This window comes from Podarcis melisellensis, assembly GCF_964234715.1.
Source record: "Podarcis melisellensis genome assembly, chromosome: 1".
NCBI classification, from domain to species: Eukaryota; Metazoa; Chordata; class Lepidosauria; order Squamata; family Lacertidae; genus Podarcis; species Podarcis melisellensis.
In genome coordinates, this window is record NC_138528.1 from 56,399,809 (window position 1) to 56,427,378 (window position 27,570).

The window sequence follows — 27,570 nt, forward strand, 5'->3', positions numbered from 1 at the left end:
CTGAGCCTCCTCAGCGCCGGGCAAGAGGACGAGGTGAGCGCGGAGTGCGCTGCGCGCCAAGCGGGAGTCGCTCCGCAGAAGTCATTCGCCTCTTTCCCAAGAAGCTCGTCGCTGCCAAAAGTCATCCTCGCGGCCGTCTCGAGAAATGGCCGAGAGCCGGGACCCTGCTAGCGAGCAGCTGAAGCGCTGGCAAGAACTGCGGGGCTCGCAGGTACAGAAGAAAGCCCCCCCCCTTAAAAAACCCATTGGCACGTTCCACGCAGCGCGCGCGCTAAGTATTTGGTCTGCATTCAGTGGGCTAAGTAGCTGCATTAGGACTCAGTTAGGCGGGCGCGACCACCATCTGAGAGGCGGCGGGGGTGGGGTTGGATGGTAAGGACCATAGGAGTGGTGCTTCCCTAGACTTAGAGTGGAGAGTTACAATCCACTGTCAATCTCGGGTGCTGTTAACGGGAAAGAAGGAAGCAAGTGTCCAGTGCTCTTTGGGGTGGGCGGGCCCAAGTGCCCACGAGGGCCAGGTGAGCCCGTTGGGGAGACCTTATAGCTATAGAAGGGAATAGGGCTTCGGTGTCCTTAATAGCTAGGCAGCAGAGGTGAGCATAGTCTTTTTGGAAGATAAGCTGCAAATAGGTTCTTTCAACGTGGGCCAAATGCAATTTAAAAATGTTCAAAGCCTGGGATTTCTGTTGGCATCAACTTTAGGCTGCAATCTTGGAAGTCCCATTGAAAAAGATGGAATGTGCTTCTGGGTAGATATGTTCAGTATTATCCCCCCACCCCTTAAATTTATCACCCACTTTTCCTCTGTCATAAATGCAAAGCAAGATACAGTGGTACCTCGGGTTACATACGCTTCAGGTTACATACGCTTCAGGTTACAGACTCCGCTAACCCAGAAATAGTGCTTCAGGTTAAGAACTTTGCTTCAGGATGAGAACAGAAATCGTGCTCTGGCGGTGTGGCGGCAGCAGGAGGCCCCATTAGCTAAAGTGGTGCTTCAGGTTAAGAACAGTTTCAGGTTAAGTACGGACCTCCGGAACGAATTAAGTACTTAACCCGAGGTACCACTGTACTTAGTTCCCGACTGGTCCTGAGTTCCAGAGTGGTCAGCCATCCAGTCACTAACTTCACACAGACCTGCTTAACTTCAGCTAAGGGACTTCATGACCCTTTGGACCAAACCCTGGGGCCGTTTGATGCTCTAAGCTGGTTTACTGGTGCCAGGGGCGGACTTTGGTAATATGGTGACCTGAGCGAGGACAAAATTTGGTGCTCCCCCCCCCAAAAAAGTTCTAATTTTCACAATAATTACTTTGATACAATTGGTTCTAATGATTGAATACCACTTTCTGAGTTGCGCCTTGTGATGTGCTGTGCCAAGACCTGCTTAATCTTATTTTTAAGTTGTATTCATTCAATTTGTTTTTATTATTGCTTGTTAGCCGCCCAGAACCAGGCCTTGGTTGGGGAGGGTGGGGTATAAATAAAAATTATTATTATTATTATTGAAGTGCCTTGCCTCTGTGCCTTGTGTCGTCAACCGCACCACCCTAAATCTGGCGCTGTTGCTGCACGTCAGCACATGCAAATGTTAAATGTTGGGGTTGTGTGTTTCAGACTATTCTTGTTGCCTATTTTTAAGGTGATGTAACGAAGCCAAATGGCATTTAAAGATGGGCTTACCTTTGTGTGAGTAATGCTACCTGTGTTCTAAATTGAAATGTATGTTGCATATCCTTCTTAAAAAGGCACCTATTCTCTAGTGGTAGCCTTTGAAGAATTTCTTCCTAGTTTGTGGGAAGGCTCGTATCTGACCTGTTGTGACACTATTTGAATTCTACTTCAGCAACTTATTACATTTTGCAGGGGAAAGTCTCTCAGAAATGGACCCTGGAAATGGCTGTGCATACCCTTGTTGTTTACTGATACAGTTCCATACATTGGCATTGTAACTGAAAGATTAGCCAGTTTATTTGCTATAAGAGAGAAGCTTCAATGTATTATTCTTTAGTTTGTTGATAATCCTAACAAAATACATGAAAACAGACCACAAAATAATACCAAGTACATTAGCTATCAGATTCTAGTGCCCAAGTGAATCTTTATGCCTTGGTAAATGTAGCAAATTTTAATACAGTTTGAATGATTCTACTGAAATAATTTTAACCACTACGGTAGCGGAAATAGTAAAGAATGTGCTATATTTCTGTTTGCACTCACTTGTATAGAATATTTCTGTTTGCACTCACTTGTATAACAGCAGAACCTCTGTGATAGATACGTTTTTATCATATACCTCCTAGACTTTAATGCAATCGAAGTGTAGGAAGTATATGATTAAAGCAGAAGTACAGATTTTATGCAAGTTAAGATTATCCCACTGCCTGAGGAGGGGGTGAAAATATTTAGTTTACTACTATGTAGTTTACTACTATGAACTAAGGAATATTTAATATGTCAGTTTACAGATTTAATAGAGCATAGAGTAATTTAATAGAGCATTTATTTAAGGAATTTATATCCAACCTTTCAAAAAGTTCCCATGATAGCTTACAAAATTTTCTAATTACAATACCAGAATTTTAAAATATGGATAATTTCATGACTTAATTATACTTGTTGACCAGAGGGGTGTATAAGCATATGAGAAAATGTTTCCCAGAAGAATCCACTTCTCAGTTACACCTGTCAATTACAGAAGTCCATACCTTGCTCTTTGAGAAACGTTGGCATATAGGACCAGGGCTTTTAAATTTTACTTGTAAAAGGGAGACAAAGGCAGGGATTCTTATTTTCTGGAAAGCTTTTGATCAGCGTGTGCTGGTTTATTGATTTTATCATTTTTAATTGAATATTCCCCACTCTTACTTTTCTAATAAAAATGGAATTTAAATCAGATGGTAGTTATTTTAAGACTACATGTGATAAGAGTTTTATAAAGACTGCATAATGCTGAAGTCTTAAAAGATTGAATCCACGTCTGCAGACTCTTAGTCACCATGAGTGAATGCAAATACATATTCCTTAAGCTATTTGGGGTATGAGGAGCAGCTTTATGTCAACCATCATCTACTGCTATTTGTATTTCACATCTGACTTACTGTATAATATGCTATGCAAGTATACATGGGTGTTCAAAATTAAGTTCCATCAACTTCAGTGGGACTTACTTGCAGATAAGCTTGTGCAGGCTGCAATCCTACATAACTCTATCTGGGAGTTAGTCCTACTGAAGTGGAAGTTCTGAGTAGCCAAGCAAAGACGTTCACTGTTAATTTTAAAATTCCAGAGATTTTGGAATATACATTTTGGAATATATTTACAGACTGAATATATGTTGTACTATTTCCAAAATTGGGGTGGTTGTATGAAGGCATGTGCATGTGGTTTTTACATCATTTTTTAAAAAATATATAATTTTAAAAACAATTACCTTAAGGTTTTTTTTAAAAATCATCAAAATGAAACATGTACAGTATTTTACAAGCAAATGTGTTTAAGCCTTGACATCCAAATCTTTTAAAACTGAATTCATGATTGTCAAAGGGATTGGATTAAAGCATACCCCAATTAAAGCAAATTAAAGCTTTGATTGAATTATGGGAGAATTGACTTTTGAAGTCAAGTATTTTCATTATGTCACTATTTTGTATTTTTGTGACAAATTGTGAATATTTGTTACCACTGACCTCCTAACATGAACACTTACTTTCTTCTAATGAAAGAGACTAATGATTGTTTCTGGAAAAGACTCTCCTCCTGCAAGAGAGGGGAGTGGTTGTGGTTGGGAGCCGGACTCTGCCTCAAGCAGGGGGCGTTAGCCCCCTGCCTCCCACTCACCTGGCTGGCGCCCATGCCCACAGGCAGGCACCCAACCAGGTGCCTGCAAGGGGGCGTGTTTAGCAGCCTAAATTGCTGCGGCACCAGCCTTCCGGCCTCACTCTTCGTTGTCCCGTCACGAGTCACCCACCCTCCACTCCCTTAGAGCTCAGGGTCTCAGTTTTCTTTTGGCCTTGCTATGGACCTTAGGTTGGTCGCCCTGGTTGTCCGGGGGCCTGGTAGGAATTTTTCCATTTGGCATTAGGCTTTTTGGTTTTTTCGCCTACCTCGTAGCAATCGTCACAACTTTCGTGGTATTGGTGGGCATTGGAATAATGTGTTGTGGTGTATTGAAGGGCTAGGTGTTGGCATCGCCTGCACCTTCAATTTTTGGGTATTCCGTTAAAGGAATCCAGCGGTTGTGTATTCTGTCCGATGCCTGCGTGGTGGGAGGCCATGGCAGGACCCTCGGTGACATCAGGGGAGAGCTTATACTGTAGTTGGATTAGCATCAACAGGCTCCACTTACTGGTGAATAAACCCCCCTGTTTTAGACTCACCCCTCTCTGAGGGGGTGGAGTCAGCTGACGTAATCCAATGCCTAAGCCAATACCTTTTCACTTGCTGTAATCAATAAAGTTGTGGCCTTTTCTTGCCCATTAGCCTTATATCACGTGTCCTTGTGTTTTCGTTCCACTATGCGGGGATCGGGTCCTCGAACCACAAGTCTGAGCACTTTGGACAAGCTCTTAAGAGCTTTCTAGGCTTATCCAAAAGGCTTGCACTAGCTCAACAGCTTTTTGACTTTGCATTGAACAAATGACTTCATATTCTTTGAGCTCATTGAACTGGTTTCATGGCCCCTTTGTTTACTTGAAGACTGCTAGCCAATTTTGATTGGTATCTTTGCATGTTTATGGAATGAACAAGCAGATTAAAATTATGTAGTGCAAAGGGTGTATATGCCATAACAAAATTTTTGGAACATGCTCCTTAGTTGTAAAGCTGGGTTCTCTTTGTTGTAGTAAGGAAATAATATATGCATTCAAATGGAGAGCTTGATTTAAATTAGTTAGCTATATCTTGTATTTAAATCACTAAATTGAATCACACTTATTTAAATTGGCCCAATTACAAGGTGACTGCAAACTCATATTGTGATGGAAAAGCATAGAATTTTGTTGAGATTCATTGCAATGCAAATGAGAAAACAGACTACAGCTACACCATTGCTGAAGTGATAAAATCGGAGCCTGAAGTTTGGAGGTGGAATGGTTCCTCTCTGTCACCATGTTCTTAATAGCACCTGTGAAAGTACAGGTAACATAAATTGTTATGGATAGACAAAGGAATGGGTGGAGAGAGATGAAAGATGCAGTTCATTTGTGTGCCATCCTAAAGGCATTTTGCAATCTTCTGTACTGTATTGAACACCATCACATCGATTCATACACAGAGAGAGACAGGATATCATTTAACATTGTGTAAGCAGAATTCCCCTTTTCCTCTACAACCCCCTGCTGCATAATCTGCTCTGAGGGTCCCCCAACCCTCTGGAGCAAATGTGGGGGTTCATGGAGGGCCATAGGGTGAGGAAAGGGAAATCCTGTTGCACAAATGGAAATCTGGTCCACTTTTAGATGAGACCACGGGATCTAACCCATATTATTAACCTTCTGCAATAGTATTGCTGTTAATGGATATAGCAGGGCATGCTATAAGAAGAACCTTCCAGATCAGATCAGTGGCCATTCTAGTTCAGTATCCTGTTGCGTGGCGAGGCCCTGGACCCCTAGCTCCTCCGAAATAAATACACCAACACAAGTATATTGGGTTAATGGGATAAATAAGTGTTAAGTTGTGGGTGAACATATCAGACGACACAGCAATTCTTCAAACAGCTCTTCTTTATTCAGATGCCAGAACAGAACTGAACTGAAGGGCTCAGTCAGCCTGCTTATATAGAGCTCCAGAACAACGTAACTGTTGCAACTTTCTAAAACTATCCAATAACTGAATGTCACTTTTGATCCTTCATTTGCATAACTATCTACAGTATCCCCCTGCTGGCCCAGGGTGAGAACTTCAGTACATAACAATAAGGCCATAACTTTATTGGTTACAGATGTGAGCGGTTTGGCTTGGGCAATTGGGTGAAACAAGACTATATCTTGACTCCTGCCTGACTGCAGGAAGTCTCTTAAGGGTCAACCACTGGAAGGGGGAGCCCTATGATGTACATCAATTGAGCACCCCCAGGGTCACCGTTGGGGTTGTGGCATGGCCCTAGCCCAAACCCAAACTTCGGACAGGAACCACACCCCTGGATCCCTTTAACAGAATACCCTTAATGTGGAGGGGCAGGTGGAGAAACAACCTCCTCTCCCATAATAAGGCTTACCCATTGCCTAACCTTACAAAGTTGTGACAACTGCTACTAGGTAGGCGAAAACCAAATGGCTAGTGCCAATTATGCCAAGTGGAAAAAGTCCTACCCAGCCCCAACAGCCAGGTAACGACGTAAGTCATAGCAAGGCCGTAGTTGATCCACACATGAAAAAAGGATGGGTGGGCTGGGAGATCCCACGAATGGAGGAAAACAAGGAGGCTGCTTCCCTGGCCATGCCGCGATTTAAACAGGCATAGCCAAACCCATTGGTTTGGCCGGGGATACTGATGGCGTTCCTCCGCCCACTCCAGGATTGCTGCGAGGACCCGGATTCCCACCCGCATAGCAGCCAGCTTTAAAGTTAAAATATGGTAAAAAGAATCTCAAAATGCCAAACAGTTAAAGTTCGTGTTGCTATAGCTATCCACTGTTTCCTGAAACCATTAGCAAGTTTAAATCTGTGGAGCTCTTTGCTGGCCTTGCATATCTCAGACATTTTTATTAGATTATGTTGGAAAGTCTAAATAAATTTTTCAACTCCAACACATGGAAAACATGTTTATATACATTTTGAGATGCATTTCATCCTTCTGAATACCTGTTTCCCCAAATAAATTGTCGGAAATTGATGCATTTCAAGAGGTGTGAAGATGCAAAGCATAGCTGTTATTTGACTCAGTGATAATTATTTTAATTTTCAAAGTGTGTTTTACAAGTCATATGCTTCTCTTCCAACTTTGCCACAGCTAATTTAGAACTCATGTATGAACTGATTACGAGTCTCTGTACAACAAGCAATATTGCCTTTCTAAATCTTGTGACATGTTTAAGTGGTTTTCTCTTAAATATCCAACACCCAGGGGCTTAATATGGTTTATTACAAAACTCGTTTGAAATGACAGTGGTCATAATGATATGGGGATGATAAATTCACATAAACTGTCCTTTTAATCTCAGGCAAATAGTCTTCATTGCCAGGAACTCTTCAACAACTGCTTACAGTAACTTCCCTGTTTAGGGAAGCTTTTAATATTTGATAAATTATTGTATTTTAATATTTTTCTGGAAGCCACCCAGAGTGGCTGGGGAAACCCAGTCATGGGTGGGGTATAAACAATTAATAATTGAGGAATGTCACTGTACCATTAAGAGTATCTCTAATGACCATTCTGTTCCTGTTGAGTCCTTTATTTCCATGCTGGTGGGAATGCATGTCAACTTTCAGGGTTGATTTCCTACTGTTTTTTTGTTTTTTGCATGCATATTAGTATTTTTCGGTGGCCATCTTGAAAGGTAACTCCTTGCAGATTCATCTCCCCCAACCCTTTGCTTTGTTTTCTCCATTCCTTTTTGTCTTAGCTCTGTTTTGTTTATTTTAAAACATTTTTGTACTGCTTCTAGTGGGATAAATCAGCCTCATATAATCAACACGCCTAATTCTAATTAATACACAAAGAGGTTAAGACCATAAAGTAAGCTAACCTGCCACATCACTCCCCCTCACTTTCGAATGAAGGGTTACCAAACCCTTTGGTCTCTCACTTCCATCACATGATCCCTGCTAGTAAGGAAGTCTAAGCTGGATGCTCCAAGCTTAGACCACATGACTTAAGCAAGCAGTCTTTGTACAAATAGCTTAGAAGCTCTCACCATTTTGGAACCTAAGTTATACTTCCTGTCTTTTTTTGCTGCTGTATGGAAAAGCATATGAATCTGAGTAGTGTATATATATATATATATATGCAGGTTTTGGTGTCCTCGGGTGTCTTCCCGTGTAAAAGTTGGGGTGTCTAGGCGACGTTTCGACGAGGTCTCACTCGTCATCTTCAGGCTGGTGCTTTCGGCTTCTTGTTACTGGAACAGAGCAGGATCTCAGTGTTTGAGTTCCTATAAATACTGTTGAGGGGGTGTGGTGTATAGCCTCCAATGTTCTGGGCAGAGAGGAAGTTCCCAGGCTAGTGTGCCTTTTCTTCTTTTGTTCCTTAATTACTTGAGGGATATCTTGAGTGATTTCTTGAGTGATATCCTGAGTACCACTTAGGTGGGTCATTAGGTGTGGATTAGTTGCTAAAGTCTTTGTGTCTTGACCTCTTGAACTTTGTGAAGAGTTTTTCTGAGAAGATGGCTGTACTGCACTTATTATATATATATATATATATATATATAATATTTTTTATTAGCTGGCCAATCACATCAAATTAAATCACATCACATAAATTCCAAATTACAAAGCCAAATTTTTAAATTTTGTTGGGGGAACCCATACTTCAAGATCCAAAGGGGGATTCAGATCATCATCTTATTACTGCGTTAATGTCCAAATCAGTCCCAATCAGTCCAAACAAAGTTCATAATTCTATCTAGTCTTATCTTGGTGTTTCCACATCATATCTTGTTCATATAATTTCTCTTTTTCCTTTACGATCTCTTCTGTTAGTCTCCTTAAGCCGATAGCAAGTATAATAATCCTGTGTGGATTTCCCGTTCCTCCACTAAGTCCAGATGGTTTCCATATATCTCCTTCGTAGATAACATCACTCTTTCCATCGTAAATTTTGGCATTTGTCGCTCTTAAGTCCCACCGAGGAGTTGATCCACAATATGTAAACAACTCTATTTCTCTCTTTCTCCTCCCAGACCCAAGAGCTCCAACAATGCCTCCCAAAATGGTGACGGCATTTTTACCTGCGTCATTCCAAAACTCTTAGCTTTCCAGCTTCATCTTGAAACATTGCTTTGGATCGAAAGTTTATCTCCACACAGCCTTAAATCCACAGCTTAAGTCCTTAATTTCTGACTCATTAGGGGAGGGGATTCTTGTTAAATCACATAAAAAAAAGGGAAGGCAGGTTTTTTTTCCCTCCCCCCTCAGTCATTTGTCGTACCGTATCTTGACGTATCTTCTCATATTTTATTCTTGTCTTGTTATCAGAGATCTCTTCTGTCATCAGTCTTTACTCCCCTTTTTCCTTGAAGCATGTGCAATTAATCTCGTCCAAATTGTTTCTTTTAAAGATCATTGCAACTAGCGGCACGAATCAGGAACGGCGTGAAGGAGTGCCGGAATCCCACAGGAGGGTGGTATAGGGCACAGCAGGCAAGGGTCGCCCCCCCCCCCACAATCCTGGGGGGTTAAGGAGGCTAATTACCCCCATCATAGCCTCCAAATTACCTCATGTGGGTCGGAGAGATGTTATTGTCAGCCATCTTCCGATGCGCCACCTAGTGGCCCCCCCGAATCTGAGTACCGGTAGTTTATAACTTACCATTTTTAACTTACCAAACATGTGGTTTCTTTCTATACTATGGGAAGTGGGAAACTTTGGAAGCAACTTAGAAGGGGATGTTTTAAAAGTCTAACAACCTATATTTCCACCCTTTGCCTTGCTGCATGTTTTGTGATTTTAAATCTCTACTGGGGTTCTCTCACCAAATAGCACTTGCCCCAAACCTAGATCTAGGCATCCAGGGAATTCTCCTTTTATTTTACTGTATCTGATTCCCCCACCCTCAGCCAAATTAAACCAACTCTGTATTAATTTCTGTATCAATTTCAAAAGTGAGTCACAAATGAAAAAAGCAAGAAAGAAACTTCCATGGCACAAACTTTTCCAGGCACCTTGTCTGCATCTTCATGTCTTTTGCTATTACAGTCTGTCTTCCCTCCACCTCCTCCACTTGGAAACCATAGTAAGTGACACAAAGAAATCTGCTAAAGGAATCCACAGTTCTTTGGTGGCGGTGGTTGTCATTGCTGGCATCCAACTCTCTCAGGAGAAAATGGAGCAGTGCACCTTTGGGGGTAAAGTCAAACCATTGGTGAGTTTCTTGGTCATGTACACAGAATGGAAGGAGACAGGCTCGCTAAGGATCTCTACGAGAAGCTGGCTTCAGGCACTAGGCATGCTGGCAGACCAACTCTGTGTTATGAAGATGTCTGCAAATGTGACATAATGACTGGCAACATTAACCCCACTGTGTGGTCTACTGTGTACCTAAGTAGCTGTTTGTGTCTCTTGGCTACTATAATCTGGATGATCTACAAATATTTTCATGACAGTAGAATAATAGTCCGGATTGTTAGCTTTTTTAAAAGGAACAGAAACCCCAATTTCTGATTGCAGCTCATGTAGCAAATGTATTTGTGTGCATAAATATAAACTGCTCTCTGCCTGAAATTTGAGCCATGTTCTTGCAAAGCTTTAATTTAATGCTAACAAGTAAGATGTCTGTTACTTAAGTGCAAAAGTGTCTGTTACTTACGCTTAATCGTAAGTGGGTTGTCCATAGAACATTACTAATGTATTTTCCTTTTCAAAGTTTCCTGATCTGCTTCTGTCTACCATATATATGATGCACACTTCACTCCTGGGAAGAAATGTACAGCACAGTTCTATGCCATTCATACAGGATTTCATTGAACATGATCCATATATCTCTTTGATTAAAGCAATATATGTGGGGTTTTCTCAAAACATGTATACTGTGAAAGAGATCACAGAATCTCAAGTCCAGCCCTCCAGGCACTTTTAAGGTATGCGGCATAAAACTGCACAGAAGCACAGAATGCTGCTTGCCTTGTTTTATGTGACTTCAGCCTTAGCCCTGTTTTAAGTAAGAAATACATGATTTCACACTTGTCACTCAAGACAGTTTGACCAAAATATGTTGCTCCATCATTCCGTTTGGAAATTGACTGACACTCCTGTCAGCTGTAGCCTGTCCATAGTAACTGCTTTGTCCAAGTTTCTGTGAAGATGGCACTGCCTGTCATTTTTTAGGGAATATATGTAAATTGTGCACAAAGCTAGCTGAGATACAAGACAGTGTAAATGACTGGTTAGTATAATTGCTTTAAAAATGTAAGCAAACCTTTTATTTGTGGAGTGGTTATGGAAAGCAGCAAACACTCCGAAAAACCAAGTCTGTTCTACGTCTGTGGTTCTTGTTGACCAGACAGAAGTAGGCAGAGTTTCTGTGAATGTTCAGGTAGGAGAGGAACTGTGGGTAGTAGGTCCCTAGACTTGGGCTGGGCATCTTCTTCATTGCCTCCTACCTAACCCCATATAAGATTAGCACTCTGAGGAGTTTCACTGTGAAGCATCTCATAGTGACAGGTGTTGTCTTGTGCTGGGAAAAGGAGACACCTGAGCTGAGTTTCGATTCTTTTTTCTTCTCTGGGAAAGTCTCTCACAGCAACAAGTACATAGGATGGAGCTGATAGAGCCAAATTAGATTATAGTAGCTGTCTTGCGAGTTCCTGTGGGTTTTTTTTTCCTTCCCCCCCCCTTTTTCCCAAGCCGCTTATCAGCTGATCCGCTAAGCCGCTAAGTCGCTTAACAGCTGATCCGCTAAGCCGCTTATCAGCTGATCTGCTAAGCCCGCTAAGCCGCTAATAGCGCTAATCCGCTAATGGACTTGCTTCGCAAAACGAAAAAACCGCAAGACGAAGACACTCGCGGAACGGATTCTTTTCGTCTTGCGAGGCACCACTGTATCTGGATTGCAGCAAGTAGGAGAGGGAGTTTTGTGCCAATAGGAAATTTCCTTCCAATGCAAATGGAAGTGTCTAGACCCCGCAACCACCCCCTCGTTGAAGAATAAAAACACACAAGGACACAGATATTAGGTTAATGTTATTGGGCAAATTTTGGCCACAACTTTATTGATTACAGAAAGTGAGCGGTAATTGGCTTAGACATTGAATGGACCTGACTATATCTGACTCCTGCCCACTGCACAGGCAGTCCAGTAAGGGTAAACCACCAGAAGCTGGAGCCCTGTCGGTGCAGACCAATTCGAGCTCCCCTGGGGGTTTCCGACAGGGTCATGTCATGGCCCTAGCCCTGCCCCGGGCTTTGGACAAGATCCACACCCCCGGATTCCTTTAATGGAACACTCTTAAGCTTGGAGGGGCAGGTGATGGCCACACCTCCCCTCCCCCATCATAAGGTCGAACAATGCCTAACCGCCACAAGAGCCTAAAGGCTCGCCACCAAATACCGTCACACCTGTAACCAATGCCTCACGCCCTCTGCAATATTGGCTAACCAGATATCATTCCCCCAATCGGAAAGGTGTATGCCATCATCACAATCTTGCTGTAAACTATGGTGGGGTGCTCTCTTAACTTTCCCTTGTGATAGAAAAGAAAATATTCATTAAAAGTTTCTTCGTGTTTTACAGTCACCCCATACCAAGGACAGTGCGTGCTATTATGTTTGGCTGTCCACTGCCCCACCTCCATTCTCATCTTCAAATATCTAGCAATAAAACAAGAATTCTTTCTTTTCCTCTTTATTACTTTTGTAAATTAACGTGTGCAGTTATTATATAGAAAAGAAGGTTTATTGGCAGAGAGACTTAAATCTGTTGAGTTCATTTGTTGTCAGTGATCAAGAATCTAGGTGTAGTCCTTAATGCATGATTAAAGCAGACATAGAAGATGCAATATCCTTTTAAATCATCTGTAAAGGAGCGAAGGCACCTTTTATCCTCTGAACGGGTGGTGCCAGGGTGATATAACTCCCCTGTGTAGTTATTCCAGAAGACTCACGTGCTCAAGCGGGTGGAGCTGTATGTGCTGTAGGAGACACTTAAAAATTAATGCAAGATTACTTTTGCTAATTTAATCTGCAGAGGTTGATATTAGACATCTGAATTTCAGGATTGTGTTATGGCTTGTTATCTTACTTGTGTCTGGCTTCCAGTTATGTTGACTACCATTCAAAAGCTCTATTGGTCTCTCTGCTAGCTATGAATAACCTGCAACTATGAATAAAAAAAATTCCTTCCAGTAGCACCTTAAAGACCAACTGATGGTGTTGGTCTTTAAGGTGCTACTGGAAGGAATTTTTTTTGTTTTGACTATGGCAGACCAACACGGCTACCTATCTGTAACTGCAACTATGAATGTTAATGTAGGCATAACCTGCCGTTTTCTACAGTGAAATTTGGCCTGCATCCATATTTCCATTGGTTAGTTTTAGCGCAGTAGATAGTTGTTTATTAAACAAATTGAATATTGGTTTGTATGTAGCTGAAGCTTGGTTGGCTGAGCAGTGCCCCCAAAGCAACTCACAGCAAATATTCAAAGCACCGAAATACAGAGCTTTGGAAATACAAGTATAGAAAACATAGAACGTGTCAGTAAATTCAAAACTGACAAAAATCAATGATTTGGCAAACGGGAAAAAATCAGTGTCACCAAAAAAAACCTCACCAACCTAAGCTTAAGTACATAAATACAAAGCAAAATAAGAAATAACCAACAGAAAAGTTTCTGTTCTGTTCTGGCTGTACTCCAAGGAGCCAAAAGGAGAGCGATAGATAGCAAAGAGCTGGCTCCCACATCATTCTTCCAAGAGGCAAATGTTGGTAGGGCAATGATGGTAAGCCTCTGGGAAGTACCAAATGTTGATGCAGGTATTGCTACACATATGGTGCCTTAGAAGCCATAACTGGGCATTTTATTTGTTTTCAGTGTTCTTTTAAAAAAAAGTGTTTATTGAACACATATTTACAATAAAGGCAAGCCCTGATAAATGGTTGCTGCCTGTATTAAACAACCCAACATATCCGAGTCTTATATTACACAAAGAGAATTTGCTATGGAAATATTATATAAAGATACATTTAGCCTTTAGTAATAGACCATGTGTAATATCCATGACGTAGGCTGGAAATTCAATTACTTTTCATGCCTCAGGCTTTAAATTATTAGCTTTTCATAATTTGCTGGAAAACCAAGCAGTCTATTCTGTTAAGCTTATTTTGAAAGCTTAAAGGTAAAGCATAAACACAATTAAGTACTTAATTACTATGCCCTTCAAAATCTGGTGACATTCACGTTTGGAGGTGCAGCAGGATGTTACTTATTCAACTATTTCTGCCTCAACATTAATTTAATAATGAGAACTCTTTGAAATGGTTTTCCTTTTTTCACATTTCTATTGGTTCTATTGCTTTTTTAACATCATGCAAACCTAACCTCTCCTAATAATTCCTATTATAAAATGATTGAGTTTAATGCTGGAAGTAATTTTCCCTGTAGTGTAAGAAAGTATATTACATCATATGTCTGTCAAATTAACCTATAAGCACATTCACTAAACGACAAAAAAAGTAAAAAGCCGAGTGTACTTTTCCTTGTTCTAGTCTTGATGTTTTTTTTCCCTTTTGTAATTAGAAACCAGATAACGTGACCACAGGAGCTGGTATCCCAGTGGCAGACAGTTTAAATCTCTTGACCGTGGGTCCACGAGGCCCTCTTTTGGTTCAGGATGTGGTTTTCACAGATATGGTGGCAAACTTTGACCGAGAGAGGATTCCAGACAGAGTTGTACATGCCAAAGGAGCAGGTTAGTGTTAGAAGTTGCTTGTTGTTTTATAAAATGAAAAGATGGAGAATTAAATATTATGAACTGGTTTTGTGTACAGAGGGAACAAGAAAGCAAAGAAGTTCCCAGAATGTGTTTCACTCAGTTTGTAGTGCTGGACTTACATTGCGTGTGTAGGTCCCCAGGCCACCCCTCAAATAACTTCACACATAACACGTAATTTAGTTTTGGTTTTTTGGCACTATTTTGGCCACAACTTTATTAAAATACAAAATCAGTGAGTGGTTGTTTAGACATTGGTTATGACTATCTGTCCCCCCGCCTGGGACAGAACTGACATCCCGAGGTCCGATCGGTAGCCAGTAGAAGAGAAAGTCAAACTGGGGGTCATTTGAGCTAAGCGTCGGACCCACGCCGCTCACCCCAGCAGCTCCCCGAAAGCTTGCCGGCCCAGATCCTATGACAAGGATTCCCATGACAGGGATTGGGCGGCCCTGGTCCCATGACAGGGATAGGACGAAATCATGGCAAGCCCCAGGATTCCTTTAACGGAATTCCCTTCATCGCAATGGGAGGGGCAGGCACGGCCTATCCTGACCCCTCCACCACCAACATATTATAACCAATGCCTAACTGCAACCTTACAAGTTGTGACGAATTGCTGAGTAGTAGGCAAAAACCAAATGGCACAGCCAATCACCAAATGGCAAAATTCCTACTAGGCCCCTGCGCCAAGGCAGACGACCCCATGACAGGCAAAGCAAGGTCAACCGGAAAAGAGGGCGGGCAGGCGGGTGATCCGATGCACTCTGCAAAGAGAAAGAGAAACCAGAGTGCACCAATATTTAAAGACCATGGCCCCACCCACCCAATTTGCAACATACAATTTGCCCCAGCAACCCGGTTATCCAATCACAATGCCAGGCAACAACTATTAACCTGCCCACACCGCAACACGTGCTCTCATTTATTGGAGAACACGCTTTGTTATATCAAGAACATGACTCCTGCCGTGGGCCTCAGACAAGCTCTGCACGGGCCTGATTCAGACACAATTCTCAGCCAAATAATGGCCCAGCACCCAGCAGAGTAGCAAAAGCAGGAGTAGTGAAACGACTGTATTCTCCCATCTCTCTTTGGTGTACCAGCACACTGCATGTTCACCTTTAAACTATAGTTAAGCTGAACTATGTTTAAAGTGGTGAGCAAACCAAGGCATTGTGTGAGAGAGTGAAAAAGAAGAGTTGCTTCTGCAAGCATCTATACATAAAGTGTCCTTTTCCTTCATCTGGGGAGAAAATAGGCCAAAACTTTAGCAACGATACACCCAAGAAAAGCAGAGATCTTCCCCCAACTGTCTTGGTCTGTGTATCAATGCTTGGCAACTGATAGTTGTTTGAACTTTGCCTGCATTCTGATTGATCTCTACAGTTATTTCCTGAATAGTTTCCCCTTATTAAAAATTAGTTCTCTGTTAATTATGAATCCAACAAAATTTTGGCCAGTTGTTGTACTTTGTCCTTTATTTGCAGCCCGGAATCAGATAATTTTACTGAAGTACATGGTGTTTAGACTGCTTGTTTTTGCTTATCTTCAGTTTTTAATAAAAAGCAACCATTTTAAACATTTTAGGAGCTTTTGGCTATTTTGAAGTGACTCATGACATCACCATGTATTGCAAAGCAAAGGTATTTGAGCATATTGGCAAAAGAACTCCAATCGCTATGCGATTCTCTACTGTTGGTAAGTCTTTAAAAAACACCTCTTTGTGTGTTCATTTTATTTGTGTCATGTGTACACATGCATTCATTAAATGGGCACTTAGAGGAGCTAATTTTGTTAGACTTTCTTCATGCATTATTTAGGAGCTATTGGCTATTTTATAGTGACTCATTGACAGCTCTCAGCAAACCAAACTAGGAAATGATTGTGCAATGAACTCTTCCCATTCCGTTCTTCTTAAAAACTATAAATGGCAACATATAGGTGCAATCATCAGCATAATCCTTTGAATTGGTGCTTTATGAATGAATGAATGAATGAATGAATGAATGAAACTTTATTTGTGTCACCCATTGGGCATAGCAACACAAGAACATTGCAATATACACAGAACAAACAAAACAAAAGTTGATTATATAAAACACGGTTTAGAGTATTGAGTCAGCGGTTAAATAGTGGAACTTATTCTGATTGCCCCAGCTAAAAACCTTGCAACCTTTGTTGTCATCTGCTCCTCTTGATTTGCTGCCAGGATCAAGATCATGCCTGGTTCTTTATAACATTCATTAGGTGAAGGCTAGGAGGGCAGTTTACACATGTGATGGCCCTGGTACAGTATGTGCAGTTCATTCTTTTCATAGCTGCGTTCTCGAAGCAGCTATGTGAGCCCTTTGCATGACTGGCTTTGAACTTAAATGTTTCGTACTAAATTCCCAGTATTAGAATGGATGCCAGTCTCCAGGGTTGAAGGAAAACTGTGTGCAGTTCTCAGTGTGTTCACGTTTATAAACCTTCCTTTTCTAGCTGGAGAATCAGGGTCAGCCGATACAGTCCGTGACCCTCGAGGCTTTGCAATGAAATTCTATACAGAAGATGGTAACTGGGACCTTGTGGGGAACAACACCCCCATCTTCTTTGTCAGAGATGCAATGCTGGTAGGTCAACTCATGACATGTTTATTTGAGCACCCAAAATAAGTTAATGGGTGGTGAACAAAATACAGTACCTGAATCTGTTTCTTCTGTGGGGCTTATTTTTAAAAATCAAATTACTGTTCCTGTGCCCAGAGGAATCATCTGCTAACATAAAGTACCTTTCTGTTAGCTTCTGAATGGTCATAATTATTGTTTTTGTCCAGATGTGTATTCTCTGTAATTTGAGCATTGAGGTTGCCTTTCAGTGTTTCATTTCAGTTCAGATTTTTTAATTAAGGTGAGCACATTCAAGTGATGCTCTGAAAAATGAGCTGCTTGCTCAAATGTTTGCAAGCAATATGGATTGCAATATGAATTGCCTGAGAGGGATCGTTGAATCAGCCAGGCTGCCCTGGAAAGCAAGTTCCAAAGAACATTCTAAAAAATGAGAAACCTTTATCTCTGAGCACATTCACCTTTGAAAATCATTGGGTGCTTGTGGACTGAAATGGGAGGTGTTCCCTTCTATACACTGGGTTCGGACCATTTAAATCTTTAAAGATTAACGCCAGCACTTCAGATTGTGTCAAGAAAAGCAATGGAAGCCATGCAGTTGCTTTAGTGCTGGTGTAATTTTCTCCTCCACTCATTTTGTTAATTAAAGTGACGGTTGCATTTTCACTACTTGAAGTCTTCTCGTAAAATCTTCAAAGCCAGGCTGCTGGGTGTTGCAACATACATTTTGGAGCAGCTGTAACCAGTATATTGACCAAACCTACCTGAGAATCCAGAAAGCATGATGGACTCAACACTGCTCCCCAAATTACAAACCTGCTCCTTCAAGAGGGGCAGGGAGGGCATAAGTTCCATTGTTCGTTGATCCTCTCCCTATGAACATCTCTGTCTTATCAGGGCCGAGTTTCAGTTTTTGTTTTTGTGAACAAATGCAGTTTCTCATCAGTTTTGTCAAAGTTTAACAAAATAAGAATAAGCAGGAGGATATAATAATTGCAGTTTTCAGGATCTCTTGATGATTGTCCCCAACAATCACTGCTCTCTTGATTGTTTTTAAGATTTATGGTTCTATCATTGCTCAGAGTAAGTTCAGATATATTGAACTTGCTTCACAGATAAAAGACAACTTAGAATAAGGGATGTACACAGTAATGTATTTTTCATTTGTATTTTGATTGTATTAGTTCATGTCCTTTATCCACACCCAAAAGAGAAATCCTCAAACTCATTTGAAAGATCCAAACATGGCATGGGACTTCTGGAGTCTTCGCCCTGAATCTCTGCACCAGGTAGGGATTTACTCTTTCTATCCCGTTTTTTCTTTGCCTCGCAGACTGAGTCAACTTTGTTTCCTTCGTATATCCTGTGTGCACCTTGGGACATAATTCTCTGGCTCTCTCAGATGGATTATGTGGAAACGAAATATTGCACTATTGATGTAGGGCAAAGGCTTTAGGAGTGAGGGCAGAATATTATGCTGAAAATTAATTATGGCTGGAGCATTTTTCAGTGCAGAGAAGTCCATGGTCCGCTATACAAAAGTGTACTTGGTTTTAGTTATGTGAGTTACAGATAGGTAGCCGTGTTGGTCTGCCATAGTCAAAACAAGAAAAATTTTTCTTCCAGTAGCACCTTAAAGACCAACTAAGTTAGTTCTTGGTATGAGCTTTCATGTGCATGCACACGAAAGCTCATACCAAGAACTAACTTAGTTGGTCTTTAAGGTGCTACTGGAAGAAAAAAAAATGGTTTTAGTTATGTGAGCTTTCATTGAGGATATCCGAGGTAGATTTGTTAGTTTCTTGGTAGTGTCGCCCTCCCTGTGGAACACCTCCCTTCAGATGCCAAGCAGCTAAAGAATTACACAACTTTTAGAAAACATCTGAAGGCAGGTATTGGGAGGGTTTTAATGTTTTTATTATGTTTTTAGATATGCTGTAAGCTGCCAAGAGTGGCTGGGAAAACCCAGCCAGATGGGCGAGGTATAAATAATAAAATTATTATGATGATTTGCTGCTTTATTTTTAGGTGTCGTTCCTGTTCAGTGATCGCGGCATTCCAGATGGATTTCGTCACATGCATGGCTTCGGATCTAATACTTTTAAGCTGGTAAATGCTGGAGGAAATGCCGTATACTGCAAATTTCATTTTAAGGTAATAATTTCAGTTTTCCTGTTCAGCACTTGTTAATAAACATTTCCTACTTCTAAATCAGTATTACTGGAATATTAACATGTTGTTGTTTACTTTACATGGTTTTGAAAATGTAGTTTTGCATTCCTAGTCTTATAAGATTTTCATATGATGCTTCAGTTTCTACATACAGACTGGTCTCCTTCATAATTTCAATATTTTTTCTTTCGTTGTTACTAGTATGCAATTCTTAAGCAAAAAGAAAAATTTAATGGAAATTTCTAAGTGATGTTATTTTGATTTTTACAGACTGATCAAGGAATCAAAAACCTTACTGTTGAAGAAGCAGGAAGACTGGCCTCTGAAGATCCCGACTATGCCCTGCGTGATCTTTACAACGCTATTGCTAATGCAAACTATCCTTCATGGAGTTTCTATATCCAGGTTATGACATTTGAACAAGCTGAGGCATTTCCATTCAATCCTTTTGATGTAACTAAGGTAAACATAATTTCCACCCCTTTATCCTACATATTGGATATAAGGAATACAAGTTCTGCATTTCTATGGAAATATTTACTTGGAAACTATCTGTAATAAATTGCATTTTATAGGTTTGGCCTCACAAAGACTATCCTCTTATCCCAGTGGGGAAGGTTGTCTTAAACAGAAACCCTGTCAATTATTTTGCTGAGGTGGAACAAATTGCCTTTGCTCCAAGCAACATGCCTCCAGGAATTGAACCTAGCCCTGATAAAATGTTACAGGTAAGGAGTATAGTATTTTTATATTTATTTCATAGTCAAAAGCCTTAATGAAATCAATATGCATTACGTCCACAGCACACCCTGATCCACCAAGCCTGTAACTCTATCAACAAAAGAAATCAGATTTGTCTAGCATGACTTGTTTTCAGGAAAACTGTGCTGGGTCTTAGTAATCACAGCATGCTTTTTAAAGTGCTCATAGACCAACTATTTAATTATCTGTTCTAGAACCTTTCCTGGTATCAACGTCAAGCTGACTAGTCAGTTGTTACCTGGGTCTTCTCCTCCCCTCTTTTGAAGCTAGAGACTACTTTTGCCCACCTCCAGTCTGCAGAGACCTCCCCTGTTCTCCAAGAATTCTTAAAGATTATAGGCTGAGATTCTGAGATTATATCCTCAAGCTCCTTTAGTACCCTTGGGTGCAGCTCATCAGGCCCTGGAGATTTCAATTCATTTAAAGTAGCTAGGTGTTTCCTAACTACTTCTTTTCTTATCTTGGGCTGTAGCTCCCTCCTTACATCACTTATTCTGTTATCACAAACTTGGGCTTTCCTTTGGGGAAGACAGAGGCAAGGTAGGTGTTGAATATTTCTGCCTTCTCTCTGTCCCCCAATAGCATTTCTTTGTCTTCTCCACAAAGCTCATTATGAGCTTTGGCAGCCATCCTGACATTCATCCTTGTTGGCTACTTGTGTATACTCCTCCTTTGTGATTTCCCCTTTCTTCCATTTCTTATACATGCCCTTAACTCCCAGCTCACCTTTAATAGGTTTCTTTAGCACCGCCTCAGTTTCCTGTGCATAAATGAAGCTATTATCCCCAGTACCAGGTGCTCCCCTGTCATCTGTAATATTGTCCCCTCCCTCCCTTCAGGATTTAGTTTAAAACTCTCCTGTTCAGGTTCACGAAACTAAATCCCATATTTTAGAGCTGTGTGTATCACTGGTGTTTCATAAATAAATATTCAGCAGAATATTCTAATAATCTAGTTCTAAGAGTACTGCATTATTGCCAGTAGAGTTTTTTCCTTCTCTAGGGTAGAATGACTATGTTAATGTACTGCCAGTTCAAACGTGTACTGCCTGGAAACATGCAAAATCTACAAGATCTTATTTTTTTCAAATATAAGGCAGTCCTAGAAAAAACACATGATTCTCTTGTGGCCTCATGTGATTGTGTTGTGGGAAGTTTGCTTGTTAGCGAATATATAGTAACTTCTGTAGTAAGCTGTTTTAAATCAAAATTAAGAATGTAACTCCACAATGGCTTTCAACAGACTCGGAGATTACAGTCCCAAAGCAGCTCATAAATTCTTTAAGAAAGTAGTCCTAATCGCACCTGGGGAGAGCCGTCAGATTTATAAACTTGATAATTACCTAGTTTCCACTATGGGAAACAGAATGCCGGACTGAGACCTTTTGTCTTCTCTTGCATGTTCTTATCACCCTGGCGAGAAACAATTCCTCCTTCTATTGGCATTAGGAGCAAGGAACAACTTAAAATGAATGGATATTGCCACCACTGAAACCATATATAACTATTATTTATTATTGTTGGTTTAACAGAATGTTTTTATTAAGAGTTTCTGCGGGGACTCACAGAAAATAATTTGTACAGATATAAATCACCCGAAACTCTCACACATCAAACAGCACATAAGGACTTTACATAAAAAATATAGTTGGCATGTGTTATGAAATCGGTAAAACAGAGCTCCATCCTAAAGTTCTGTCTTTTGGGTTGTATCTTCCTGAAGATTCAGCTTTATGCTGGCTGGAGGGGAAATGATCTCTTCTTGTCCACTTCTATTCCACAGCCATTCTCTCAAATGGATTGGCACTTGGGAACTAACATTTACAGCCTCTTAGAACGTAAAGTTCTAACTAACAACAAACAAGGAACTTAAAGAGCTAGGAAAATTCATAACTCACTTTAAAACGTTTAGGGAAACCTCACTGCTCTTAATGACTTCAGACCTTACAGAATGGAGACAAATGCTATCATCCAGACTGAGGTTCTGAGCTTAAGGTGAAGGGACCCCTGAACATTAGGTCCAGTCATGGCTGACTCTGGGGTTGCAGCGCTCATCTCACTTTATTGGCCGAGGGAGCCGGCGTGCAGCTTCCGGATCATGTGGCCAGCATGACTAAACCGCTTCTGGCAAACCAGAGCAGCGCACGGAAATGCCGTTTACCTTCCCGCCGGAGTGGTACCTATTTATCTACTTGCACTTTGATGTGCTTTCGAACTGCTAGGTTGGCAGGGGCAGGGACCGAGCAACGGGAGCTCACCCCGTCGCAGGGATTCGAACTGCGACCTTCTGATTGGCAAGTCCTAGGCTCTGTGGTTTAACTCACAGCGCCACCCACGTCCCTCGAGGTTCTGAGCTAGTTGTCCATAAAAGTGACAGCTCTCTGCCTCACCTCTCCTACTGGGTATGCGCAGCTTTGTTTGAGTGATGTACAGCAGTGGGTTATACATGCACAGCAGGAGGAATGGAGCATCATAGTCTCAGCCCCCACCCAAAGAAAAGGACCTTGAACCTTTCTCTTTGATGTATTCTAGGGTCGTCTTTTCTCATATCCAGATACTCACAGATATCGCCTGGGACCCAACTTCCTTCAAATTCCTGTAAACTGTCCATACCGTACTCGGATTGCCAACTACCAGAGAGATGGACGTATGTGCGTTTCTGATAACCAAGGTAATTCCAAAAGGTGTCTTCTGGAAGTAATCGGCAATATCATGTGCAAGGACTTTTTCTTCCTCTGCGTTTGTAACATGGTCTGAATATGTGATCTAATATTCCTTCAGGTTAGATACTTAACTGTGAGTGAAATCCATCACAACTTCTCCTCATGTAGTAGGACTTTCATTTACTCTGCTCCTTCCTATAGCCCCCCGCCCCCAAAAATCTGTTAAGGAGAATCCCCCAACACCTTCAGAACAGATTCGGGGGATGGGCTGCGGTCAGTAGAGCAGAGGAAGGGGAAGTCCTGTTGTGTGAACAGAAGTCTGTTAAAGTTTGTGCCCTGACACAATGGAATATTGCCCTCTGTGGACTTTTACTTTTCTTTTGAAGCATATTTGACCTTATTTTAGCCATATGGATTCATACTTTCTAAAAATCAAAATACCTTTTCATCTATAGAGAAACAAGGAACAAATGCATGAGCACACTGCAAGCAGTCGTTTTGCCTCCAAGCATTTATACCTACTGGTGGGAAAAATGTAATAAAATTATATTTAAAGTCATGCCAAGGTGATTGTACTGCTTCAAAGATCTTCTGTAAATTAAGCTTTGGTGCTCAACAAAGAGCTTATAATAGGCAGGTAGCTGATCTTTCTTGAATGTTCAACTAGATTCCATTCAGAGTATTCTGTTTATCAGTAAGGACATGCAAACAAGAGAAGTAGTATTTAAGAAATTAAGTAACTGGGAAACAATATCCTGATCAGTTTTCACTTGGACATCAGGATCAAATAGGAATTGGAGAGTAAGTGAGTTGAGAGACTCCAGTTGACCTTTTATCTAAAAAGAGCTATTGCTGTACACTGACCTTTTTTTGCAAATGTTGATAGCTAGGTATGTGGCACTCCTAAAACACACATATATATATTTTTCTAGATGGTGCTCCAAATTATTACCCCAACAGTTATACTGGCCCTGAAGACCAGCCCAGCGCGAAGGAGAGCAACATGTTTGTTTCCGGTGATGTACAACGCTTCAATAGTGCAGATGAGGACAATGTGTCTCAAGTAAGCAGATTAGAAATGGACAATTATTTTGGACATGAGTTGGATGTATACACTGTTTTTTATGGAGTGAGTTGACTTTCTTGAGACATCTGCAAAATGCCTGCTTTGAAATGGGTTGAAGGTTTTTTGTGATATAGTTCCATCTTGCTGTGGCTTCCCTATGCCATTACTGCATTACCCTTTTGTTACCCTATTAAGTTGTAGAGTTTCATATACCCCCCCACACACACAATAGATAAATTAAAGCTCTTTTCTAGGCCTGTATGCAAACCTCGACCTACTCTAGGGAGACCCATTGAAATCAATGAACAAGACTAACTCAGGTTTATTAATTTCATGGGACTGCTGTGAGCAAAACTTTACTGGATATAACTCATTGTAACCTGTGCCTAACAGCAGGCAGAAGCTCTCCAACAGAGCACTCCTAGCTACAGGAGGGTGCTGTAAGTTGCCCCTATTCCAAACTCTGTCCAGGGGTCTCTGGGAGGAGCTCTGCAGGCTGAGGCAGCAGGTAGGTTTCTGCCAGAATTTTGAGAATTGGGCCCAAGGTCAAATGGCTGACCTAAACAAGGTTTGGAATAGGTGCAAGTATGTCCTTGTCCTGTCTTGGCCCTGGAATTCCCCCTCCGTGACCAGGGCCGTCTTACCCATAGGGGTGTGGGGCACTGGGCTCTCAGGGGCGCCAAGCCGAGAGTCCGGGACCCGAGAGTTGAGTCCAGGGAAGAGCCCGCCCGTCGGTCGGAGCACCGCGGTGGGCTCTTCTACTGCGGCAGGCTCTGCGCTGCGAGTTCAGGGGTGACCAAGCCACAGCAAGATGCTGAGGCGGCCAGCCGGCTCCGTCCTCCTGCGTGCCTGGGACTGGGCAACCTGGTTGGGGGGGGTGCGCCGGGTGGATTTTTGCACCCCAGCACCGCATATGCTTAAGACAGCCCTGGCCACCACCGCTGCTTTTTGGAATTAGGCCTGTGTAAATTACTTTGGCTTAAGTTCAAGCAGCTGAGCCAAGGTGAGCATCTTATGCCAGCATATGTCGGGCTCAAAGAGGATGAAAGGTTTATGCTAATATAGGCCTGATTGAGCACCAGCTCAGCCAGGAAAGCCCAAGATCTGCCAAATGCAAACTTACTCATCCTGGTGGTGGCTTTGGGTTGTGCTGTAAATTGAAAACCTGAGACACATCTCAGGAATAAGGCTAGTGGACATCCCTTCTGTTTCCTGTGTTGGTGGTGGAGTTTAAAGTTAGTAGTGAGAATTTCACTTACCTCAGTTTTTATGTTATTTTAGAAAACTTCTGAATATAATTATTCAGCACAAGATGCTCCCATAACAAGAGACAAATTTATTTTCATTTAAAGGTACGCATATTCTATACCAAAGTGCTGAATGAGGAGGAGCGCGAGAGGCTTTGTGAAAACATTGCTAGTCACCTTAAAGATGCTCAGCTTTTTATTCAGAAGAGGGCTGTAAGTGAAACTGCTACTTTTATCTGATGATATCTGAACTATCCTTCTAATGTACATCCTACGATAATTTTAGAAGATAGAGTTCTATATGAACATATTGTAAAATGCATAAAAATATAATGTAAGACAGAGAAAATGTTTAAGCTTGAAAAGTTATCCAGCTTTCTAATTACTGAAAGTGCTTTTTTAAATACTATTTAAAATAGGATAAATAATAGCAGAATAGCTAGCACAGTACTTCTAGCCATGGAAAGACAGCCTCCCTGCTTGCTTTTTCAAGTAAGACCTGGATATATTTAGGACTGTTTAGGTCCATGCTTGGCACAGAAAGTGCATGAACAAAGCTACAAACAAAGCAAAAATTACATTTCAACTTTGGAGGGTAGATGTGTAATACTGTGGTCACAGGAGGTAATTTGGAAGCTCTTTCATTCAAACCCGGTTAGTAGTTTCAAATCTCCATGTCAATAGCAGATGGCATAGTTTACATAAAATTTGAGAAGGTAAGTTTAAGAAATTCAAGTGTTGGTGCTGACCTTTAAAGCCCTAAAGGGCCTCAGCCCAGTATACCTGAAGGAGCATCTCCACCCCCATCATTCAGCCCGGACACTGAGGTCCAGCTCTGTGGGCCATCTGGCGGTTCCCTCACTGCGAGAAGCAAAGTTACAGGGAACCAGGCAGAGGGCCTTCTCGGTAGTGGCACCTGCCCTCCCATCAGATGTCAAGGAAATAAACAACTATCTGACTTTTAAAAGACATCTGAAGGCAGCCCTATTTAGAGAAGTTTTTAATGTTTGATGTTCTACTGTGTTTTTAATTCTGCTGGGAGCCGCCCAGAGTGGCTGGGGAAACCCAGCCAGATGGGCAGTGTAAGAAGAAGAAGGTTCAGTATAGGATTGTGGGTTAAGTATAGGATTGTTTTTAATGTTTGATTTTTTTCATGTTTTTAATATTCTTTTGGGAGCTGCCCAGAGTGGCTGGGGAAACCCAGCCAGATGGGTGGGCATAAATAATAAAATTATTGTTATTGTTGTTGTTGTTGTTATTATTATTATTATTATTATTATTATTATTATTATTATTACAACATAGAAGAGGCTGCTGTATCAGGCTCATGGTCCATCTTGCCCAGCATCCTGTTCTCACAGTAGCAACCTGATGCCTGTGGAAAGCACCCCAGCAGGATAGGAGCACAACAGCACTCTGCCCACCTGCAGTTCCCAGCAAGTGGAATTCAGAGACTTACTGCCTCTGACCGTGGAGGTGGAACATGGGAAGAGAGGGGGCTTTGGATGAAATCTTAATGCAGGCTTATATTTGCTCTTCAACTTCCTTTGCCAATCTAGGTGAAAAACTTTACTGATGTTCATCCTGATTATGGTGCCCGCATCCAAGCCCACCTGGACAGGTACAATGCTAAAGGCAGCAAAAAGGTATGGAAGCATCTTCAGTTTACTTGGTGTTGAGTGGCTAAGGCATTAAGAAGTAACTTGCAGTAGACCAAATGTTTTCAGTAAGTTTCAGTGGCTTGGTTTTGGAAATGTAAAACTGCGAAAAGAACTCCACTCACACAGAATGGCCCCACTGGAGGAAGAGGTCATTTTTATTGATTCTTCCTTCCCCGTGTAGTCCCCTTAATGCCTCTGTTTTTTATGCGTAAATTCATTAACATAACCACACTTAATTGGGTTGTTTTTTTCAAAAGCAAACATAGCAATCTTGTAATGAGAGTAAAAAAACCAAACTCTGTTTTTATCAAACTTTAAAGTGATGTACATTTGTTATGATGGTTACTTTATTATACCTCAATAATTAGAGGGTTTCACCCTCTAATTAAAATGGCAGTTCTGAACTTATTAATTAAGATAGAAAATCAATATTGGACATAGGCTGTGAGAATATCGAAGCTTTAAATAAGGGGTGAATCTGGATTTGGTCTGTGAGGCATTTCCACCTGATTAGTGTACCCTCCTTCCACTGCCCTTCCCCACAGCAACTGGACTTTGGGTTATAAAGTGATGCTATGTTTTTATGAAGTCATCAGATTCCTGTTCACCATTCAAAGCTTTCAGATACTTAGTGAGCTTTTTTTGTCTCCACAGGGATGAGTTCAGGTTTTCCAGCTTCTTCCATGTTTGGGCAATCACCTTCCATGCTGTTATGAGAAAGAAACTATTCCATTATTCTAGCATATGTCTTTTGGATCATCATGGGAAACTGACAATAAAGTGAGCTGTGGTGAACACCGAA

At 41.3% G+C, this 27,570-nt stretch overlaps 1 protein-coding gene across 2 annotated transcripts; it reads left to right on the top strand.

The window, feature by feature from the left end:
• On the top strand, nt 1-27,570 carry LOC309358544 (catalase-like). Of its 2 annotated transcripts, none has more exons than XM_081891787.1 (13): nt 1-211; nt 14,397-14,568; nt 16,180-16,290; nt 17,074-17,204; nt 18,383-18,487; nt 19,227-19,352; nt 19,641-19,832; nt 19,946-20,098; nt 22,664-22,802; nt 23,727-23,857; nt 25,213-25,320; nt 26,667-26,753; nt 27,423-27,570. In XM_081891787.1, exons 1-13 carry the CDS (start codon nt 146-148, stop codon nt 27,426-27,428), a joined length of 1,527 nt encoding a protein of 508 aa, XP_081747913.1. In that variant the 5' UTR covers nt 1-145; the 3' UTR covers nt 27,429-27,570. The 2 variants fall into 2 exon arrangements, with proteins under 2 accessions (XP_081747913.1, XP_081747914.1); XM_081891788.1 differs by lacking the exon at nt 1-211 and adding an exon at nt 5,095-5,139.

Bases quoted from the DNA above. Each gene is read 5' to 3' on its own strand.
- LOC309358544 (XM_081891787.1), top strand. From the start codon at position 146: ATGGCCGAGAGCCGGGACCCTGCTAGCGAGCAGCTGAAGCGCTGGCAA. The intron at 14,569-16,179 runs GTTAGTGTTAGA...TAAACATTTTAG, and splicing joins TGTACATGCCAAAGGAGCAG to GAGCTTTTGGCTATTTTGAA. The intron at 22,803-23,726 runs GTAATTCCAAAA...ATATTTTTCTAG, and splicing joins GTGCGTTTCTGATAACCAAG to ATGGTGCTCCAAATTATTAC.